At 44.1% G+C, this 21,015-nt stretch overlaps 1 protein-coding gene across 2 annotated transcripts in view; it reads right to left on the bottom strand.

The window, feature by feature from the left end:
* Positions 1–21,015, bottom strand: part of PAPSS1 (3'-phosphoadenosine 5'-phosphosulfate synthase 1) — a 322,558-nt gene that overhangs the window by 40,101 nt on the left and 261,442 nt on the right. For both annotated transcript variants that reach the window (XM_086962022.1, XM_086962020.1), the window contains exon 11: positions 7,859–8,088. In XM_086962022.1, coding sequence (XP_086818148.1) covers positions 7,859–8,088 — 230 coding nt within the window. The remainder of the gene's footprint in view (positions 1–7,858; positions 8,089–21,015) is intronic.

The following is a 21,015-nucleotide window of genomic DNA, read 5'->3' as shown; positions in this document are numbered from 1 at the left end:
CAACCCCTCACCCTCACCCTCACTCACCCTCAACCCCTCACCCTCACTCACCCTCAACCCCTCACCCTCACTCACCCTCACTCACCCTCACCCTCACTCACCCTCAACCCCTCACTCACCCTCACCCTCACTCACCCTCACTCACCCTCACCCTCACTCACCCTCAACCCCTCACTCACCCTCACCCTCACTCACCCTCACTCAGCGCAACCACAGCATCTTCACTAAATATATTTAATAAACTTCAAGCTATTGGCAATATAAAATAAAATCCATTTTATTTACGTATTAATTATTAATTGTTTTTTAAAGCCATTGATTTTTTTTATATCAATACATATAAGTCACATATAAGTCCCGTTAATACAAAACATGTTGCTTTACAAATGCTAGAGGTGTCACATTTACAAAAATTATAACTATTGGCTTTGTAAAGAAGAAAGCTATTAATTTAGCTATTTAGAAAAAACAACACATAAATAAAAAACAAAAAAATAAATAACACCTATAGCTCAAACTTTACTACTGCGAGACCTATTGCATTTCCAATGCTTGTTTCTTTTTGCGTCTATCAAAAGATTGCTCCCTCACTGATACACATACATGAAACACGCACTGGAAAGGAACAGTGCAAGTCTACAAGTTATCAATCATACCACATTTACCGAAGATTCCTCATATGCTACTGTACACTTTCCCGTATAACTCATAAAAACAATTAATTTGCTATCCTTCTGAAAATGTTGTATTTACTAATTCACTTGCCATTTGCCAGGCAGGTGTTGAGGGTGCAAGTCAGCTGGAGATACCATGCTCAGTAGAGAGTCTTAGGCCGAGACTGGAAGCCAAAATCAGCCCTAGTGAAAAAGATCAAGCCAGCCCCAAGCTGCACGAGGCTGCGACTAGAATATGACAGTGGTGTTTGGATTATAGCAGCTCACAGCAGTCCTCAGCCTAGCCGGCCTGCTATCAGGAAAATGCCAAACTTCTTGATATAGGAATTATCGAGTTAACTTATACTCGTGGTAAGAATCATTTAAATTACAAACTACAAACTAAAAACCTCCGCAGCACCATCAGTAATTGAGTTCCCTTTCTCTTTTCCTTTTTTCTTTAACAGACCCCCGACGAAGGGGCCTCAGCCCCGAAATGCATTGGGTTTTTTAACGCATTTATTGGAATCATGTTTTTGAATATGTATTGATATGACGAAAATGCAACTGTTTACTTTGTGATTAATTTACAATGTATATGCCAGTAAAGTAAAACTTGAAATGCTTTATGAACTTCTGATAACATTGTTGAAACGTACTATTGGAGAATTTGAATTAATTGCTGTGCACGTTAGAGTCCTGGTGACCGTTTGGGACCAGGCTACTCATCTTTATTCATCACAGTAAGCAGGCACTAATCTAGCGCAGCACGCATACCGAACAAACATATAATTAAAAAGAGTAAGTAGAGTGCAGTACCCACATACATTCATCAGAGTGGCAGTTAGCTGCATATCCGAGCTGCGTTCAGATACGTGCTTAATACAGCAATGTGACCAGTGTATGCTGTCGAAGTTAAGATGGCTGCCACAACAGGACATTGGGTCTCTCCAGCAGCTATGTGCAGGGCTTTAACTGGAATGAAAACAAGCATTTGAAATGCAATAGGTCTCGCATTAGGAAAGTTTGAGCAACTGGTATTTTAAATGACATTTTTTATTTACGTGTTGGTTTTGAAAATAGCGAAATTATTAGCTTTGTCATTTACAATGCCAATAGTTATAACTTTCGCAAATATGACACCTATAGCATTTGTAATGCAATATGTGTTGTATTTACGTGACTTACATGTTTTGATATTACAAATAACAATGGCTTTTAATTATTTTTTCAACAATTAATACTTAAATAAAAGTTATTGTAATTTATAATGTCCATAGCTTAACGTTTTGTAAATAATTTGTGACGATTATGTTCGGTGTATTTTATTGTGACGAAAATCCAAGAACAGAAGTGAAATATTAACATATTTTTGTTACATTTGTAATTAAGCTTGAAACATTGAGAGAACATATTTGACACAGATGTTGAATGGTTGCACAGATTGATGCTGTGGTGGCGCTGAGTGATGTGATGGCGAACAAGTGATGCTGTGGCATTCAGTATTGCTGTGGTAGCACATAGTGATGTTGTGGTGCCCCTGAGTGATGCTGTGGTGGTGCGGAGTGATGATGTATGCTATGCTATGTTTTGCTATCCTATGTTCTGTTTTGTTATGCTGTGCTATGTTTTGCTATCCTATGCTTTGATTTGCTTGCTGTGTTTTGTTATGCTATGCTATGTTTTCTTATGCTATGCTATGTTTTGCTATGCTATGCTTTGTTATGCTATGCTATGTTTTGTTATGCTTTGTTTTGTTTTGTTATGCTATGCTTTGTTGTGTTTTATTATGCTATGCTTTGTTTTGCTATGCTAGGTTTTGTTATGCTATGCTATGTTTTGTTATGCTATTACATGTATTGTTTAGCTATGCTATGTTTTGTTATGCTATGTGTTGTGTTTTTTTATGCTATGTTTTGTTATGTTATGCTATGTGTTGTTATGCTATGTTTCGTTTCGCTATCCTATGCTTTGTTTTGGTATGCTATGCTATGTTGTGTTGTGTTTTGCTATGCTATGCTTTGTTATGCTATGCTATGTTTTGTTATGCTATGTTTGTTGTGTTTTAATATGCTATGTTTTGTTATGCTATGCTATGCTTTGTTATGCTATGCTATGTTTTGCTGTGTTTTGCTACGCTATGTTTAGCTATGTTTTGTTTTGCTATCCTATGCTTTGTTTTGTTATGCTATGGTATGTTTTATTATGCTATGCTATGTTTTGCTATGCTATGCTTTGTTATGCTATGCTATGTTTTGTTATGCTTTGTTTTGTTTTGTTATGCTATGCTTTGTTGTGTTTTATTATGCTATGCTTTGTTTTGCTATGCTATGTTTTGTTATGCTATGCTATGTTTTGCTATGCTATGCTATGTTTTGCTATGCTATTACATGTATTGTTTTGCTATGTTGTGTATTGTTAAGCTATGCTACGTTTTGCTATGTTTTGTTATGCTATGTTTTGCTATCCTATGCTTTGTTTTGGTATGCTATGCTATGTTGTGTTTTGCTATGCTATGCTTTGTTATGCTATGCTATGTTTTGTTATGCTATGTTTTGTTGTGTTTTGCTATGCTATGTTTTGTTATGCTATGCTATGCTTTGTTATGCTATGTTTTGTTTTGCTATGCTAAGCTTTATTTTGTTATGCTATGTTGTGTTTTGTTATGCTATGCTATGTTTTGTTGTGTTTTATTATGCTATGCTATGTTTTGCTATGCTTTGCAATGCTATGTTTTCTTATGTATGCTATGTTTTGTTGTGTTTTGTTATGCTATGCTATGTATTGTTATGTTTTGCTGTTTTGTTATGCTATGTTTTGTTATGCTATGCTTTGATTTATATTATGTTATGCTATGTTTTGTTATTTTATGCTATGCTTTGTTCTGCTATGCTTTGTTGTGTTTTGTTATGCGATGCTATGTTTTGTTTTGCTATGCTTTGTTATGTTATGCTATGCTTTGTTTTGTTATGCTATGCTATGTTTTGCTGTGTTTTGCTACGCTATGTTTAGCTATGTTTTGTTTTGCTATCCTATGCTTTGTTTTGTTATGCTATGCTGGTGAGGGTGTGTGAGTGTGAGTGAGGGTGAGTGAGGGTGAGTGAGGGTGAGTGAGTGAGGGAAAGTGTGTGAGGGGGAGGGGGTGTGAGGGGGAGGGGGTGTGAGGGGGAGGGAGTGTGAGCGTGGGTGTGGGTGTGAGGGGATGGGAGGGGATGTGAGGGTGAGAGAGGGTGAGGGGGTGTGAGGGGGTTTCAGGATGAGGGGGTGTGAGGGTGAGGGGGGTGAGGGAGTTGTGAGGGTGAGGGGTGTGTGAGGGTGAGGGGGTGTGAGGGTGAGGGGGGTGTGAGGGTGAGGGGGTGTGAGGGGGAGGGTGTGGGGTTGAGAGGGTGAGGGGTGCGAGGATGAGAGGGTGTGTGAGGGAGGGTTAGGGTGACGGGGTGAGGGTGTGTGAGGGTGACAAGGGTGTGTGAGGGTGTGTGAGGGTGAAGGGGTGTGCGGGTTAGGGGGTGAGGGTGTGTGAGGGTGAGAGGGTGTGTGAGGGTGTGAGGGTGAGGGTGAGGGGGTGTGGGGGGGTGTGAAGGTGAGGGGGTGTGAAGGTGAGGGGTGTGAAGGTGAGGGGGTGTGAAGGTGAGGGGGTGTGAGGGTGAGGGGGTGTGAGGGTGAGGGGGTGTGAGGGTGAGGGGGTGTGAGGGTGAGGGGGTGTGAGGGTGAGGGGGTGTGAGGGTGAGGGGGTGGGTGTGAGGGTGAGGGGGTGGGTGTGAGGGTGAGGGTGAGGGGATGTGAGGGTGAGGGGGTGTGAGGGTGAGGGGGTGTGAGGGTGAGGGTGGGTGTGAGGTTGAGAGGGTGTGTGAGGGTGAGAGGGTGGGTGAGGGGGTGTGAGGGTGTGTGAGGGAGTGTGAGGGTGAGGGGGTGTGAGGGTGAGAGGGTGTGAGGGGGTGTGAGGGTGAGGGAGGGTGAGGGGGTGGGAGGGTGAGGGGGTGTGAGGGTGAGGGGGTGTGAGGGTGAGGGGGACTGAGGGGGTGAGGGGGTGAAAGGGTGTGTGTGGGTGGGTGTGAGGGTGAGGGTGTGTGAGGGTGAGGGAGGGTGAGGGGGTGTGAGGGTGAGGGGGTGTGAGGGTGAGGGTGGGTGTGTGAGGTTGAGAGGGTGTGTCAGGGTGGGTGTGAGGGCGAGAGGGTGTGTGAGGGTGAGGGGGTATGTGAGGGTGAGGGGGTATGTGAGGGTGAGGGGGTATGTGAGGGTGTGTGAAGGTGACGTGGTGTGAGGGTGAGGGGGTGTGAGGGTGAGGGGATGTGAGGGTGAGGGGATGTGAGGGTGAGGGGGTGTGAGGGTGAGGGGGGGTGAGGGTGAGGGGGGGTGAGGGTGGGTGTGAGGTTGAGAGGGTGTGTGAGGGTGAGAGGGTGTGTGAGGTTGAGAGGGTGTGTGAGGTTGAGGGTGGGTGAGGGTGAGAGGGTGGGTGAGGGGGTGTGAGGGTGGGTGAGGGGTGGTGTGAGGGTGAGGGGAGTGAGGGTGTGTGAGGGTGAGGGAGGGTGAGGGGGTGTGAGGGTGAGGGGGTGTGAGGGTGAGGGGGTGTGAGGGTGTGAGGGGGAGGGGATGTGAGGGTGAGGGGATGTGAGGGTGAGGGGATGTGAGGGTGAGGGGATGTGAGGGGGTGTGGGGGTGAGAGGGTGAGGGGTGAAAGGGTGTGTGAGGGTGGGTGTGAGGGTGAGAGGGTGTGTGAGGGTGGGTGTGAGGGTGAGGGGGTGTGAGGGTGAGGGGGTGTGAGGGTGAGGGGGTGTGAGGGGGTGTGAGGGGGTGTGAGGGGGTGGGTGTGAGGGTGAGGGGGTGGGTGTGAGGGTGAGGGTGAGGGGATGTGAGGGTGAGGGGGTGGGAGGGTGAGGGTGGGTGTGAGGTTGAGAGGGTGTGTGAGGGTGAGAGGGTGGGTGAGGGGGTGTGAGGGTGTGTGAGGGGGTGTGAGGGTGAGGGGGTGTGAGGGTGAGAGGGTGTGAGGGGGTGTGAGGGTGAGGGGGTGGGAGGGTGAGGAGGTGTGAGGGTGAGGGGGTGTGAGGGTGAGGGGATGTGAGGGTGAGGGGGACTGAGGGGGTGAGGGGGTGAAAGGGTGTGTGTGGGTGGGTGTGAGGGTGAGGGTGTGTGAGGGTGAGGGAGGGTGAGGGGGTGTGAGGGTGAGGGGGTGTGAGGGTGAGGGGGTGTGAGGGTGGGTGTGTGAGGTTGAGAGGGTGTGTCAGGGTGGGTGTGAGGGTGAGAGGGTGTGTGAGGGTGAGGGGGTATGTGAGGGTGAGGGGGTGTGTGAGGGTGTGTGGGGTGTGAGGTCGATGAGGGTGTGTGAGGGGGTGAGGGGGTGTGAGGGGGTGAGGGTGAAGGGGTATGAGGGTGAAGGGGTTGTGAGGGTGAGGGGGTGTGAAGGTGAGGGTCCCAAGTAAATGGTGGCAGGGCAGACATCATAAGACAGAGAGAAGAGACTGCGTGGTGACTGCGTTGGTCAGTTTCAGAATCAGGAGGGGCAGAGTCCGCAAGGGATCAACGTGTCTAGAGGCAAAGCATAGCAAGTCGAGTGTTTTCAAGCTGTCCCTAGAGAGATGGCAACACAGCAACAGCATTTGAGGAGCAAGGCTACTGTAACAAGCAAGGTAGGCTTTCACTTTCGTCCAGAAAAAATAACCGAGAAAGGTGCAGGGAACGTCGAACAAAACACGGCTTCCCCATGAAATGGATGCAAAAAAAAACAAGCTCTCGGCATCGCTGTGGCGGAGGGGGGTACGGAAGCGCATTCATTTGAAGTCTGATGCCAAGGCTCAGACAAGTGGTGGTGTGCGATGTGCACGCGGGGGAGCGGCAGCATTTGAAGTCTGATGCCGAGGCACAGACAAATGGTGGTATGTGATGTGGCTGGCTCTGTGCACGCGCATAGCTCACATGAACTGCACGCGATCCGCAAGCTAGGTAGACTTTTCTTTTCCACTTACTATAATCTCGCCTATTTATCCCTGCGGGGTATAATAGGCGAGACCTAAAAATGGGGGGTCTCTCAAAGGGGCGTGGCCACTGTAATTAAGGGCGTGGCTTACAGCACGTAAGCTAAAAATCAGTGCATATCATAGTGTGCCACCCGATTTGTATTTTGCTGTTTCTGTCATTGCGTCCAGATATATGATACAAGTAACATCATACCTACAACAATTCAGGACTATTGGCTTTGTCAATGGTTGTTAGTTGCATAACAGAAATAAGCAGCAACTATGGCTTGTTTATAATATTTAAAAAGCTTACACTTAAAGCCCTGGTGACACCACAACAAAGTTGCTGCTCCTGCGTTTCAAAAAGAGAAGGGAAATCCAAAGAGAAAATGACTCTCTTTAAAGGATTTCCCTTCCAGGACAATGTTCACCTGGCATGACGTCATGCCGTAACTTCTCCACTGGTGAGAAGTGAGCAGTGTGAGCAGCGTACATCCATGTGCCTGCTGTCACTATAGTCCTGAATAAAACGGACCGCTTGTGCCAGGGCACAAAACAGAGCCCGATAGAGACCCATTTTGAGGCCACCTTTAAAAACTGTTGGTGCTCAGCACCGGTGAGACAAGGCCCACTTAAAGCCCTGGCTATGTGTAAGGGCCAGAGAGCTCCAGCCCTATTTTAGGCAGCCGAATCAGATGAATGTTTTGGATTAGAAGCAAGAAAATGAGGGCGCACCAACTATTTTTTCTTCTTCTCTTAACACTTTCAATGCTTTGTGGAATTGGCTAAATGACTACACTGCCAATCACTTCCGGGTCACTAAAGGTCTGATTTAGAAGTCAGCGGTGGGGAACACTCAGTCACAAACGTGAAGGATATCCTGTCTGCCGTATTACAATCCCATCCTGTGCTATGGCGATCGTAATACGGCGGATGGGATATCCGTCACATTTGTGACGCAGTATTCCCTCCGCCGACTTGTAAATCAGGCCCCAAGCTGGTCGTAAAATAACGACAGAGATATATGACGAACGCTTGCACCTTGCGCCGCCTGCAAACGACAGCAACATCTAGGCTAATGCTTTTTTCCCTGTCATTATAATATATCGTGCATGTATGCCCGAGATGGGAGTTGAAAACCCCTCTGTATCTCGTTCTGAACAAACTGGCTGATAAACAGAATCTAAGCATTTACTAAAAATAAGATATCTTGGCTCAGATATTTAAAAAATAAAAAAAAATAAAAAAACTTACTGCTCAGAATCATAGTAGTCCATGCATTTCTTTTTCTTGTTGTAGGCAGCGACCCGAAATGGGACAATTTCAAGTGCAATGAGGCCAGGAGCCATTGTGAGAACTTTGGCGCCATGAGTTGGTTCATACAGATCCTTTCCAGTATCTGGGTGAGGCATGCCAGCAGGATCCCGGCCGACGATGTAAAAATTGGCCCCTGCTACCATTCTCGCTCGGCAGTGCCACTGAACCTAAATATAAAACAAATATTAAGGTAAAGAAGAAACCACGATTTGTATCGCAGACAAATGTGCAGATTTTCTGCCTTTTTATGCAAAATATACTCTACTGAATAGCGTTCACGCAAATCAGATCCGTAGACATTTCAGACAACAAGCTCTTGAGATACAAAAGTATAAAACGAGAATCTCAGCAGAACGTTGTGTTTGCAACCTCTGTAAATCATGCAATTGAGGTACAGGCATAGTTCCAATCGTGTCCAATCGAAAATCCCCGGACTTTAGAGGAAATTAAGTATACCAAGCGAATCAGGTAAGCAGACTGAGAAGAAAGCAAGCTCTCAAGTTAGTGGCTTTACACACCTGGAAAAAAACAAAGCAGTACTATAAAGCAGACCTGGAACAGAGAAAATAGCTAGCACAGATCAAAGAGCAGGCAATGGTGGTCTTACATTATTAAGTAAACCAGTTGGTTCCATTACCTACTGGGCAGTTTAATAGAATATAGATTAATCCAACATTTAGAAGTATCAAAACAAATTGGGAACACAGCAGATAAACTGGCAGTGCACGAACAACGAACGGTTCACTTAATTTGCATGGGGGCAGGAAACCCTGGGGAAAAGCGAGTCGCATAAATTTACATGTCTTAATTCAATCAAATGTACATGCAGAGACTGCTTGAATACTAGTTGAATGTATGCCATTTATAAATGAAATACTTCAATGAAGAGTCAGTCATAAATTGATCCTAGAACTTATTATATGAATAACCAATGAGAGAGGAAAATAAACAGTTTTTCTGTCAATAATTTAATCAGTCCACTCAGAAAGTGCCCAAAGCTTAGACAAGGGCAAATCTGAGTGCAACAATGCGGCTGATCAGGGAAGAGGGATTGGCTTAGAGGTTTTCCTAAAAAATGGAAAAGGCCCAGTGCCACCGAGGAGGCATCCTTCATCACTGGGCCCCTCGCGCCACGGTAATTCATACCTTCGATGGAACAATGACGACGCCCCCCTGGGCGGATTCCAAACCGGTTTGTACCTACCGCGGAGACCGAGCAACCTTGGCCGATGCCCGGTGGAGTAGTCCTATGCAGCTATAGAGGGTCTGGCCCCTTGGCCGTCACCTACCCAGCCGGTCATCTGACATTGTTTTCCTCTTCTCCCCGTTCGGGTCTCCTTCACTTCCACTCCCTCTGTGATTCTTTGACTCAAACGGTTGTAACTATATAACCTGTAACTTTCTGATTCAACTGTTATAACTATGTAACCTGTAACCTGCTGATCCTCATGTAAAGCGCTCTGATACCTCCGAGGCGAGCCAGCGCTATATAAAACTTTGCAAATAACAAATAAAATAAATAAAAGGTTACCATGTGCTCACGCTTTAGGTGTCGGGTATTCTTTGGGAGCAGCTCTAGAACTTCTCAGCATATTCTCAAAATGAAACCTCCAGACAGCAGTCATGAGGGAATCAGACCAGTTACCCGATGTAAGTTACAAATGTTCTTTCAATTGCCACCCTCTTAAACTCTCTCTAAGCCAGGGGTCTTCAACCTGTGGGGGCCCTAGGGGGCCTCAAGTGATCGGGCGGGGAGGGATGGGGGGTGGGGGGGGGGAGAGAGGCTCTGACCAAGAAGAAGCATTGTGCTGATAACAGTGCTTTGTTTTAAGCTGGAAAAAACGAGCACCACAAAGCGGCCCTGTAATGGGCCATCACCAACATCTTTTGCTATTTATATCCTGGCCGGGAGAAGGTGTCAAAAGGGAAGAGACTCCAAATATTCTTCAAACCCCAACCCTCCACTTCTAATAGTCACACTGTGGATACTTGTACGTGTTAGTAAGGCCTGCCTGACCAGAATAGCATGTTTGGCAATCATGTATAGGATTGCATTTTTAAAACAGTAACAGAACGTAACTGCGATGTTGAAATATGAAAAGACCTATTTAAACATTGCCAATATTATAAAATAATTGTGAAAAATTCTGAGGGGCACCCAATGATTTTTCCCCCCCACTGGCATTAAAAGGTTTGAAGACCACTGCTCTAGGCACTAACATCAAAGAGCTGAATCAGCAAATGGCTTGATCTTTTTTCTTTTTAAATCATCTTTTACTTTGTCTCTGAATAGAGATGTGGTTATAGAATGTCAGTTTCACGGCTCACTTGAATAGAATTCATCTCCTTTACAAGATTTTCCTGAATCTAATCGTTGGGTAGTGCAAGTAAGTATCTTGAGAGAAACCAGATTCCCAAAGGAATAACTCACTAGAGACATAAAATAATTCGGAGTGAAAATGCTATCAAAAGAGCTGCAAGAACAAACCATTACCAGGAATGGAGATAAACGATGAAAAACTATAACAAAAGCTCACCATGGAGCATCAAAATGATGGGGACACTAAGGACAAAAATGCATATACTGCCACATAAGGATAGAAAAATAAATGCAAAAAAAGTTTTTAACTCACAGAGAAACGAACACTTAATTATCACTAGAAACTTGGAGTTACAAGTTAGGTAAAAATAATTCACTACACTAACCACAATGCACTGCAAAACAGACAGGAAGTAACTGTGTGCTAAATTGAAATAAAAGATGCCTTTTCTTTGTGACAAACATCCCGTGAACAAGCCTTATGTGAAGGCGAAACGCGTTGGGCATGGCGAGACCTTGACAATAAAGCCGCTTTAACTACTGCTACAAGTGAGTGTGTTTCATTTTTTGCCATGAGGCAGAGCAGTTTTTGATATATATATATATATATATATATATCATTTGATCTTAAATGTAAGTAGTGACCAAACATATATGAGAACAAGTTAAAATCAAATATTCATGAGCATCAATAATAGCAGTCCTTAACAGATATTTCCAAAGAGCTGACCGCAAGTGCAAGTGTTAGTTATTGCCATTTGGGGAAAGTTTGAAGGATAAAGACTAAATCATCCTGTTAAATAAGTATACAAAATGTAACCCCAGATGAGAATACCTTACCTCCTACATATTGGCCTGAAACTTAATTCTTATGGGGTTACAGAAAGCGTTCTACACAATTCATATGGGAACTGTCTCACAAGGAGAGAACCCACATTGACTAGAATTGTGTCCCTTGCCCACTGTGCCACTGGAACCAAGCTGCACCCGAAGAAAGAGGCCCAATAAGGCTGAAACAGATCTTGGGATACTTGTGTTCTGGTTTAGATAAGACCTGGCTTGGCAGTTTGGGCTGGTTTAATCCTGTTGGAGCAGGGCCAATCCTGATTGGTATTGGGCTGGGTCTAACATAAGGTGGCATGGTGGCCAAAAGAACGACAGGCTGGAATGCTACCCATGGAGAGTGTCGGTGGTTAGAATTATTGGAAGCATTCCTCCCATCAAATTTGTCTCTGGTTTCTGGAACAGACTTTAGGCCCGATTTAGAGTTTGACAGACTGGATATTATGTCACGAACGTGATGAGTAGCCTGTCTGCCGTATAAGAAATGATATGGATTATAACGCACTTGTAATATAGCGGAGGAGAGATCCGTCACATTTGTGATGGAGTATCCCGTTCGCTGAACTCTAAATTAGACCTTTAGTGTTAAAACCACCATGTGAATTTAAACATTGCTTGCCTATGGAATATATTCGAGGAACTGGTCCGGTAATTTGGCCGGATTTCCTTACTCACAGTATTACTGGCACAGGAGGTACCTACAACTGGGGACAGTGAAGGTGGGGGCTGGAACTGACCCGTTATGAGTTGTACCCTTAGGGTCCACTAAGAAATGAGGAAATACCATGGGAAATCAGTAATTCTGGGTCAGATTCCATCTGTAATTCTTCCTTTTGGGCCAGATTGTGACCAAGAGATTTTGCCAGATAAAGGCCATTTATCAGCCGACAACTCCAGAAGAAACATAAGCCATCTGGTGTGTTCTTGCGGATCTCATAATACGGATGGGGCAATTAACTGATGTTACAGGCCCCAGTGGAAATAAGAAGCCCCTCGTAATGAAGTCCTAAACCTGCTAGCCAGGACAGAGCTCTTGATCTTGCATACCCACACCCACCATGGAGTAGCTCTAAGCAAGTCAGTGTGGTACCCAAACTTCAAATGCAGACAGCACAAGGAGCAGACAGAATCTGGGTGATCAGTACGGAAAGAAAAAATATTCTTTGATGGAAAGTAAAGTGAAGGAAACACAATTAACGAAAGAAAAAAAAGTGGCAGCAATTCACAGATTGTTAACAAAGGGAAGAGAAAGAGAAATGCTGATGGTTACGTTTATGCAGGCATGCAAATGCAATGCCACCTCCTGCGCTCTTGTGAGCTGAAGGAATCCGTTTTCCCTCGAGTTCTATTGGGTGTAACACATTTCTAAATGGTTTGATAGAGGTAGCGTGGCAGGAAGCAGTCTTACAGTTTCAAAATCGAGCAAATTTTTTTGTGTGACTTTATTTATGCTTACATTTCCATGGTGTCATACATACATAGCCATTCAAGTTACAGCAATAAAATGGCCAAGATTCCCAGAGGACATCACACCATTCACATATATTCTACAGTATGCACCAGTGGGGTCAAGCTAACACTATGCAGGGGGTTGGGTGTCTATGGTGTCCCGTAGTTTTAGTGCAGTATCAACATGTTTCTGGATGACTTGTGCTGTGCATTCTCTGCTTCCCGTAGTGTATCTCACCCTGTTCATTGAGAATTTGGGGGTGCGTTTGGCATCAGCTCTCGCTTCCCGCTCCCTTAAAATCATGCACAATTTGATCAGAATGATTCATTTTTCACCACAATACGCCAGAATGCACGTTAGTATGGAGAAACATATCTGGTGCACGTGGACCCGTACTGCACTCACTCAGAAGTCATGCTAGAAAGTGAAGACACATTTAAGGCACAGACACAGGAAAGGTGGTGGTGGTCTCGAGAGGCAAGGGGGAAAAAGAGAATTTGAATATACACATTGTTTGAATAGGCAGAAGGTTACAGGCGATGTTTAACTCCTCCCCTGCTTGTGACGGAACCACTCCGTCATCAGCCGCAGTCGCGCTGTGCTGATGACGGAGCGGTTCCGTCACGGCCCGCTCGGCACACCTGCGTGGCGCGGATTCCGCGCCTGCGCGGAGCGTTCCATTGAGCGGGCGGGGCCGTGACGGAACCGCTCCGTCATGAGCACAGCGCGACCGCGGCTGGTGACAGAGCGGTTCCGTCACCAGCATGGCCGCGCCGCGCAGCCTCCAACCCCCTTAGCGCTGCGTCGGAATAGCCGCCGCAGTGAAGGGGTTAAAGTATGGCCCTAGGCTGGATAGTCTCTTCACTCCGGAAGAGTCATTCAATCCTTCTGTGCCTTACAATCCTCTGTGCGTTACAATGATATCATAACATTAATTCAATCTAGTTTGACAACCTCTACTTAGATAGCAGAATCAGATTGACAAGAAGTCAGTTTATTTCATGAATATCACAACATTGACTGCCACAAACAGTTCTGACTCTGAGACGCTTATTACAGCCAGAACCTAGCCTGCTAAGGACAGCCATGAAAAATACACTGAACCCAGAGACTTAATAAAACTCGTACAGATCTTTATTTTTCCCTAAATCCTGATTTTAAAGTACTCCCTTCAAATCACCACATGGCAGTTCGGAGGTTCAGTTTACCATGCTTTCTTCTCTGTTGGAAATATTACACAACGTAAGAGGCATGTTACAGAGCGGGTCATGCAGACCCATAGTGAGTGCAGACAGGACACGCATCGTGGTTTGGTGATCAGACAACTGTGCTTAAGACCTCAGGGAACGGTCTTGAATGTGGTGACTCCCTACAGCTGCATGCACAAACTATGCACCTGCTTACAAATAAAAATCAGACAGACATCAATTATTCGCAAATCCAGGAATCAAACATTTGGAAGTTGCTCAGGAATTGGCCAAGAATAAAAGCTAGGTACATTTATTGCTGAAAGAACACAAGGGACTTTTTCAATCTGGCGTGGCTTCCTTCGTGCTGGAAACAATTTGTTTTCTAAGGAACATTCTGCTAATATTGCAAAAAAAGGCAATAAACATCCAGCAAGGTTGTTCGTACTAACATGGGGCGCATGAACCAACCAGCTTCCTATTCAAACTGGCTGCTCGTTTGGTAACCTCGCATCTGAGCACAAAATGGAGTTAATCATCTGATCCTCCGATCTTGCTAGTCCTTACGGGGACGTGGATAAAACTAAATATATTTAAAGCACCAGGTGCATTCAAGTCTCAGAATAGGTCAGATGGAGGACACTAAAGAGGACAAGCATTGGTCAAGCAAATAGGTTTCGCCTATACAAGAGATATTGGCTTTACCAATTTGGTTTAGCCATGTTGTACCATAGCAGGTCTACTGCTCAGCGCTGCTAAAAGTTAGTGGCGGAGAGAGGAGTAGAGTGGCGCAGAGGGAGCGGCGCAGTGAAGAGCGGCGAGACAAAGAGCAGAGCGGCATGTGTGAGTAGAGCAGAATAAAGTGTTGTACAGTGGAATAAAGTGTCGGTGAGTGGCATGGAGTAGAGCTGAGCGATCTGGAGTGGAATAGTGTGAGAGTGGAGTGTCATAGAGTATAGTGTAGAAGAGTGGGTAGAATTTCAGGGTGAAGGGGCGTAGAGTGGAGTAACGTGTTGCAGAGTGAAATGCCACAGAGTAGAGTGGTGTAGAGCAGCATAGGGTAGAGTGAAGTAAAGTGCAGTGGAGTGGTGTAGCGTGGAGTGTCAGAGTTAAATGGAGTATCAGAGCGGCATAGAGTGTCAGAGTGGAGTGTTGCAAAGTGCAGTAGAGTGGCCAAGAATGAAGTGGAGTGGAGTGGCGTAGAGTGGAGTTGAGTGGCCTAGAATGAAGTGGCATTATCGTGGCTCTGAGTGGAGTCTGGTGAAGTGGAGAGGTACAGATTGGTGGGGCATAGAGTAGAGTGGAAGGGCATAGAGTAGAGTGGAGGGGCAGAGTGGAGGGGCATAGAGTAGAGTGGAGGGGCATAGTGTTGAATGTCCATGGTGTAGTAGCACGCTGCCATTACACCCAACACATTTTCAATTAAAATTACCATTACATTTTCAAATACAGTTTCACTGATAAAACTGTACAGCACACAAACGATAATGTCTGGAAATGGCATCCAGTGGTTCCCAAACTTTTGACTCCGGAGGACCCCCATTGAGTCACCACTGGAAGCCGGGGACCCCCAAGCAATTTGTATGAGTTAAATTTCAAACATTAAAACAGTAATTCGAAAAAAAATACACAAGTGTGCACACAAAACAAATACTCAAAGTACTAAGGATTTTGGGGCCAGATGTACGACTTTTCATTTAGCGCCTCGCATTTGGCGACACATTGAGAGTGGAAAATTGCGAGTCGCTAAATGAAATGTACAACAGTGTGTTTAATACTGTTTGGGATTCCCAATGGGGTCGCAAATTGCGAGGTTCATTAATATTAATGAGCCTCTTGGAATTCGCGAGCCCATTGGGAATGCCAGCCCTCCCAGTGATGGTGGCCTGTTGGGCTCTGCAGGCCACCATGTCGCGGACTGCTTTTAAATAAAGCAGTTTTTAAAAAAGAAAATGCAGCCTGTTTACCATGCATTTAAAAAAAAAAAAAAAAAATGAAATGTTTTAGTTTCATTTTCTTAGGGCAGGCAGAGGTCCCTGGGACCACTGCCTGACCTAAAAAAATAATTTTGCATGCATTTGCAAAGGGGAAGGGGTACATGGGGACCCCTTCCCATTTGCGAATGCATTACCATCTACTTGAAGTAGGTGGTAATTGTGACTGTTTTGCGACCACAAAACATTTGTACATGGTTTTGAGACTCGCTATTTGGAAGGGAATGCCCCTTCCAAATAGCAAGTTGCAAAACCTATTTAGAGAGTCGCAAACAAATTGTGACTCGCAAAATAGGCTATGCACATGGCCCAATAGGTTTTTGCATGCGCAAACAGGTTTGCGTACCCGTTCGTGCATATAAAAACAGATCGTACATCTGGCCCTTAGTATTTTATATTGAAGTAATAGCCCCTCTGTCACATGTATTTCATTTGTTTTGTAGCATCTCTCAAACCATTGTAGGATGTCAGAGCACTTTACATCACACACATATAGAGACATTGAATCATACATGTTTATCAGTGTGTATATAAAATGTTTCAAGAGTGCTTGGTCTGGAAAAGCACAAACTCAGGATTCAGAGCATAACACAGTGGCTAGCATTGACTTTAACATTAAAAATGTATTTCCACCCAAATATATCTTTTTAGCAGGAACAGGATAATGAATAACTGGGACAAAATCTAAGTTACTAACTGGTACCATGCAGTTTGCAAGCAGCTCTTTGTAGACAGTTTATATGTCCCTCTGCTTGATTATGTATGCCACTTATGAAGTGCACAGTGACAAAAGAATCTCTGTGGCAAAAGCAGTAACCACGAACCTAGGCACATAAAATACTGCTTTTTAAGATGCATGTTACACGGTCTTTGCAGTAGGCACATTAACCCTCTGTGCTACATTAGTTAAATCAAAGCTGCCACTGAACAAAACTCTCCTCGCTCTCCAGCAGGTACATTAATTACTGGCATTCTCTTGACACTTTTATTGTTGCTGGAAAGCTGCTAATTATACAAGAAATGTTTCTGTGCTTTTAAAACTGTTGCCTACGGACCCCCGGGGAATGTGTCACGGACCCCTGGGGGTCCGCGGACCACAGTTTGGGAAACACTAGTGTATTGATTTGTTTTGATCGTATTAAAAAAATAGTTTTCACCCACTTCGGAATTACAAAAAAAATGAGCTTCGTTTGTCCTTTACAAATTCTGATGTATTCTGAAAAAAATTAGAGCTATGTGGTACTGTTGAGAACCTCACTACAGAAAATAACAGGAATGCTGCAACCAAAAGTGTTTTCACATTTCACTAGTTAAAAATCCTTCCCCATTAGGACCAAGTGTGAATATGTTCAGATGGCTTCATCTGCCAGCACATCGGCTACTGATGTGAAATCGGGACGCTGGGAAAGGTTGCTTCCCTTTGGAACACCGGTAGTGGTGCATGAATGTTACATCTACCTAGTTAAGCAGAGTCTAAAATATGGTCTCCAGTAAAAAATTATCATATTCGGAAGTTCAGATGAGAAGTGCTAAGACTAGCCCAGTTGCAGTATTAACCGCATGCGCGCTAGCGGTTTTCCCGCTGCGAGCTGAAAATCCGAAAATCGCGCGTTACGTGACAAAGCCAGCTCGTCATGCGCGTAGCGCAGGTAACGCCCATGACGAGCTGGCTTTGTCATCAGCGCTGAAGGGGTTAAGAAGAGAAAAAACGTGTGCAAGTTTTTGATTGGTTTTCTCATCCCCAAAAGAACTGCACAATTGACCATATATGTAAATCACGAAATAGGCCTTGTGCAATAAGACTATGGGCCTGACTTAGGTTTGGCAGTTGGCGTCGCCGTCACAACACGACACATTTTTTATTTGCCCTATTACAGTGCCTTATACTTTATGGTGCTTGCAATAAAGCAGACAGGATATCCCGTGAAGGAGTAACCCACCCGCCAAACTCCATTTCAGGCCCTAAGTCACTTTTGTGATTCTGGCGCCAAAGAATAATTTGATAAATTCAGATTTGAAAGATATACTTGCTTTGTAACGAACACATTCTTCCGCTTCGCAGTAGTTAAAGTTTGGGCCAAGTTTATAAATCTGATTAATAAAAAAAAAAAAGAAATCTGATTGTAATTAGTCCTGCCTCATGTTTTTAGAAACTATTAATCATGGCTCTGAGCACAAGATTGGCGTTTAAATAGACTGGTGTTCAAGATATAAAATATAAATATATAATTACAAATAGTTTCACAGCTTGCATTTTAGCATTTTCTCTTTTTCGTCTCCTTTAACTTTTTATTTAGCAGGTGCCCTTATAATCGATGTCAAACTATCAGATAAAAAATAAACATTTTTCCAGACAGAAAACGTTTGCTTTAATTCAGCAAAAATAAAAAATAAATACAAAAACATAACTGAGGTGCAAAGAAACAATGCCACCAACGAAGTCATCATCGCCCTTGGCAAGAGCAAATGTGAAAAAAGAGAAAGGCTAGAGGTTTCACGTGAGGCTACTTGGCAGCAGAATTCAAGACCGAAAAAAGTATTTAATCTTGGTTTCAGGTGTGCATGATTGATGTCAAAAAAGATTTGATAGCAGGTGAGACACATAGCTATGTGAGCCCACATGCCGCCATCTTTCACTCGGAGTGTTACAGCAAATAAATGATGGACGGAATTCTGAAATTGCAAACATTCTCCCCCAGTTAAAAGATCTGGGTTAAATCCATCGTTCTTTTGCCCACTACGCCACTCCAATTTGGTCCTAGCCATATGCAAATCTGTCTGGACCCTGTGCCCCATGGGAACAGTCCAGACCAAACTGCCAGGCCAGGCCCTCCCTGGACCAGAAACAAGGATCCCGGGATCGGTTTCAGGGTATGTGACCCTTCTTCAGCTAGGCTAGCTTGAATCCAGTGGCACAGTGAACAAAGGACCCACGTCTGGGCAAACCGATCCCACTTAGGGCGAAAAGTGTTCACTCCGAGGCAGAAGCAACACAGTCCTAATGGTTAGCCTACCAGTCTATTTCTGCCAACCTTACAGTCTGTTAACTTCAAATGAAAAGCCTCTTGCTAAGAGGCTGAGACTAGACTCATATTTCCAAATCCATAGAACATATATCATGGATTTTCTGTTCATGTCAGTATTGGCAATTTTCCTAGCGAAAAACTTGAACAGATTTCTCTAATTATAAACTGAAGCCAAGAAAATAAAACAAAAAAGTGCCAGAGGACATAGTTAACGGGACAAAAACCTCAGGATCGTCAAACAGGAAAACGGATAATGAAATCAAAATCAGAAAAACATTACGACAATTACAAATAATGGCTGCAAAATAAGAATAACACAGAGGAAAATAAAGCATCACTCTCAGAGCAGGTCTTAACGCTAAAGAAAACCGATCTAAAATGAGACAAAGGTGCAGGTAATTAAAATATGTGCGCAAAAGCTGATAAATATAATGCTTAAATTAGATATAGATGTCAGTGGGTGATGCTCCCAATACATTATTACAAATGGAAAGATGTAGAAAGTGATTAACTTGACATTGTGCAAGTGAGACAAAAACGTCTGACACGACCATAACAGAAAATGAACAAACACAAAGCACAGCAGCTTGAAAAACAAGTATATTGTGTTTTCTTGGTTGAGGATGCAGCTGTTAAATACCAGTGCATGTGCTGGAGGTCTTTCTATAAGAGATAAGACCTTAACAATTGTGTCCAAGGGAGCTTAAAGTTATCCAACATTAATATTTATAATTTTTTTATTCAATGAGTCCAAACAATTGACTTCACTGAACTCCCACAAATATGGACTAAAAAGCCTGTTTTGACAAGGCCTGTGACCGAACGGAGGTGCGTTATTTTTGCAATTAATTCATGTTCATGTTGATAAAGATAGCTTACCATCAGGGACACTGGAATTATAAGATTGTGCGACCGTGGCGATTTTCACATAATTATAGATTTGCCACATAATCCATCATCTGCTGCATAATCTGCAGATATGAAGAAAAAAATGGTTTCTAGCTCAAACGGTTCAAAAGTTACTAAATACAGAGCAACATGTGTTGCTGCGCAGTGCAAGGCCCTTCGCAAAGGTCGACTGGTCACCTTTCCGTTGCTTACTGCTATATTTAGGTATTACATTTGTACTAATGAGGCAGTGTTAAGAAGGGTAAAAAGTACAAAACAATGAAGTAATACTACCAAAAATAGTACTGCCTTACGCCGCATATTTTGCTTGTTCTTGACACAATTACTCAACTCCGACGCATAATTTGGCCTTCTTCTGACGCATAATTCCAGTAGCGCTGGTTATGGCTCACTCCGGTTCCACTTTTAAGCCTGGATGGAACGCCAATCATACCCTGAAATCAGCCCACTGTATTCTGGGATAGCGCGCGAAATTCAATGTGCCCTTCGTGTCATACCCAGTCCTGCTCACAGGGGCATTTATAACCTTAAGAGACACCTCATGGGCGTCAAATGTGCCAAAACGCCCAGTATCTGCCAAATACACACATGCCACATTTTAAACGAATTGGAAGTAAAATTCCCTAGGAGCTTTTAAAATGAACGCCTTTTTGTAGCAGGCGGGAAGTTCAGGAAACTATCTAATTAGAGGATTGCAATGGTGTACAACTGGTAGTAATTTTTAACAGGTGTACAGGAACTCGCGCGACAATCGAAATAGAGTGGATTCTCGTGCTGGCGGATGTTGCGGCCCATCTGGATTCTGCAGCTCGTGCTAACACTTTTACACCACAGATATGCGACCTCGCCGGCACGTGCTGCGCACATGTGGGATGAGCGCCATTTCATTTCCCCAACTCTCGCAATTTAAATCCCTGGAGGATATCGCGGTTTAAGAATCAAATCAATAACAGGGATCCCCCAAACGAAGGGCGGCGCGTCCATTACAGGCTTGGTTTGTTATGGGAAGAAAATAATAAATCATAATTGCAGATAACGTACACAACTGCTCAAAACTGTCTTCATGAAACAGGATGTAGAGGCAGGTGGCCTACATGATGTATACACATATGCCTGTGGACAAAGGTAAGTTTCACAGGAAGTGTACGACAGATTGGCTTGTTTTAAATTAGGAGTAAGGTTCCGCTTTCAACTGCGCATTTTACTTTCTGCTGCACTGTCACTTTAATTCCTCTTGTAGCACACTGATTAGCCAGCTATCTCATTCAACAGCACTAAAAAAAAAAATTAAAACACGAAAACGGACTAATAAATGGCCGGCATAAATGATCACTATGAGTTCTCGCTGACAATGGTGAATTAATT

This window comes from Lissotriton vulgaris, chromosome 3_1 (genome assembly GCF_964263255.1).
Source record: "Lissotriton vulgaris chromosome 3_1, aLisVul1.2, whole genome shotgun sequence".
In the NCBI taxonomy this organism is placed as follows: domain Eukaryota; kingdom Metazoa; phylum Chordata; class Amphibia; order Caudata; family Salamandridae; genus Lissotriton; species Lissotriton vulgaris.
This window is presented reverse-complemented; position numbering and strand designations above follow the sequence as displayed.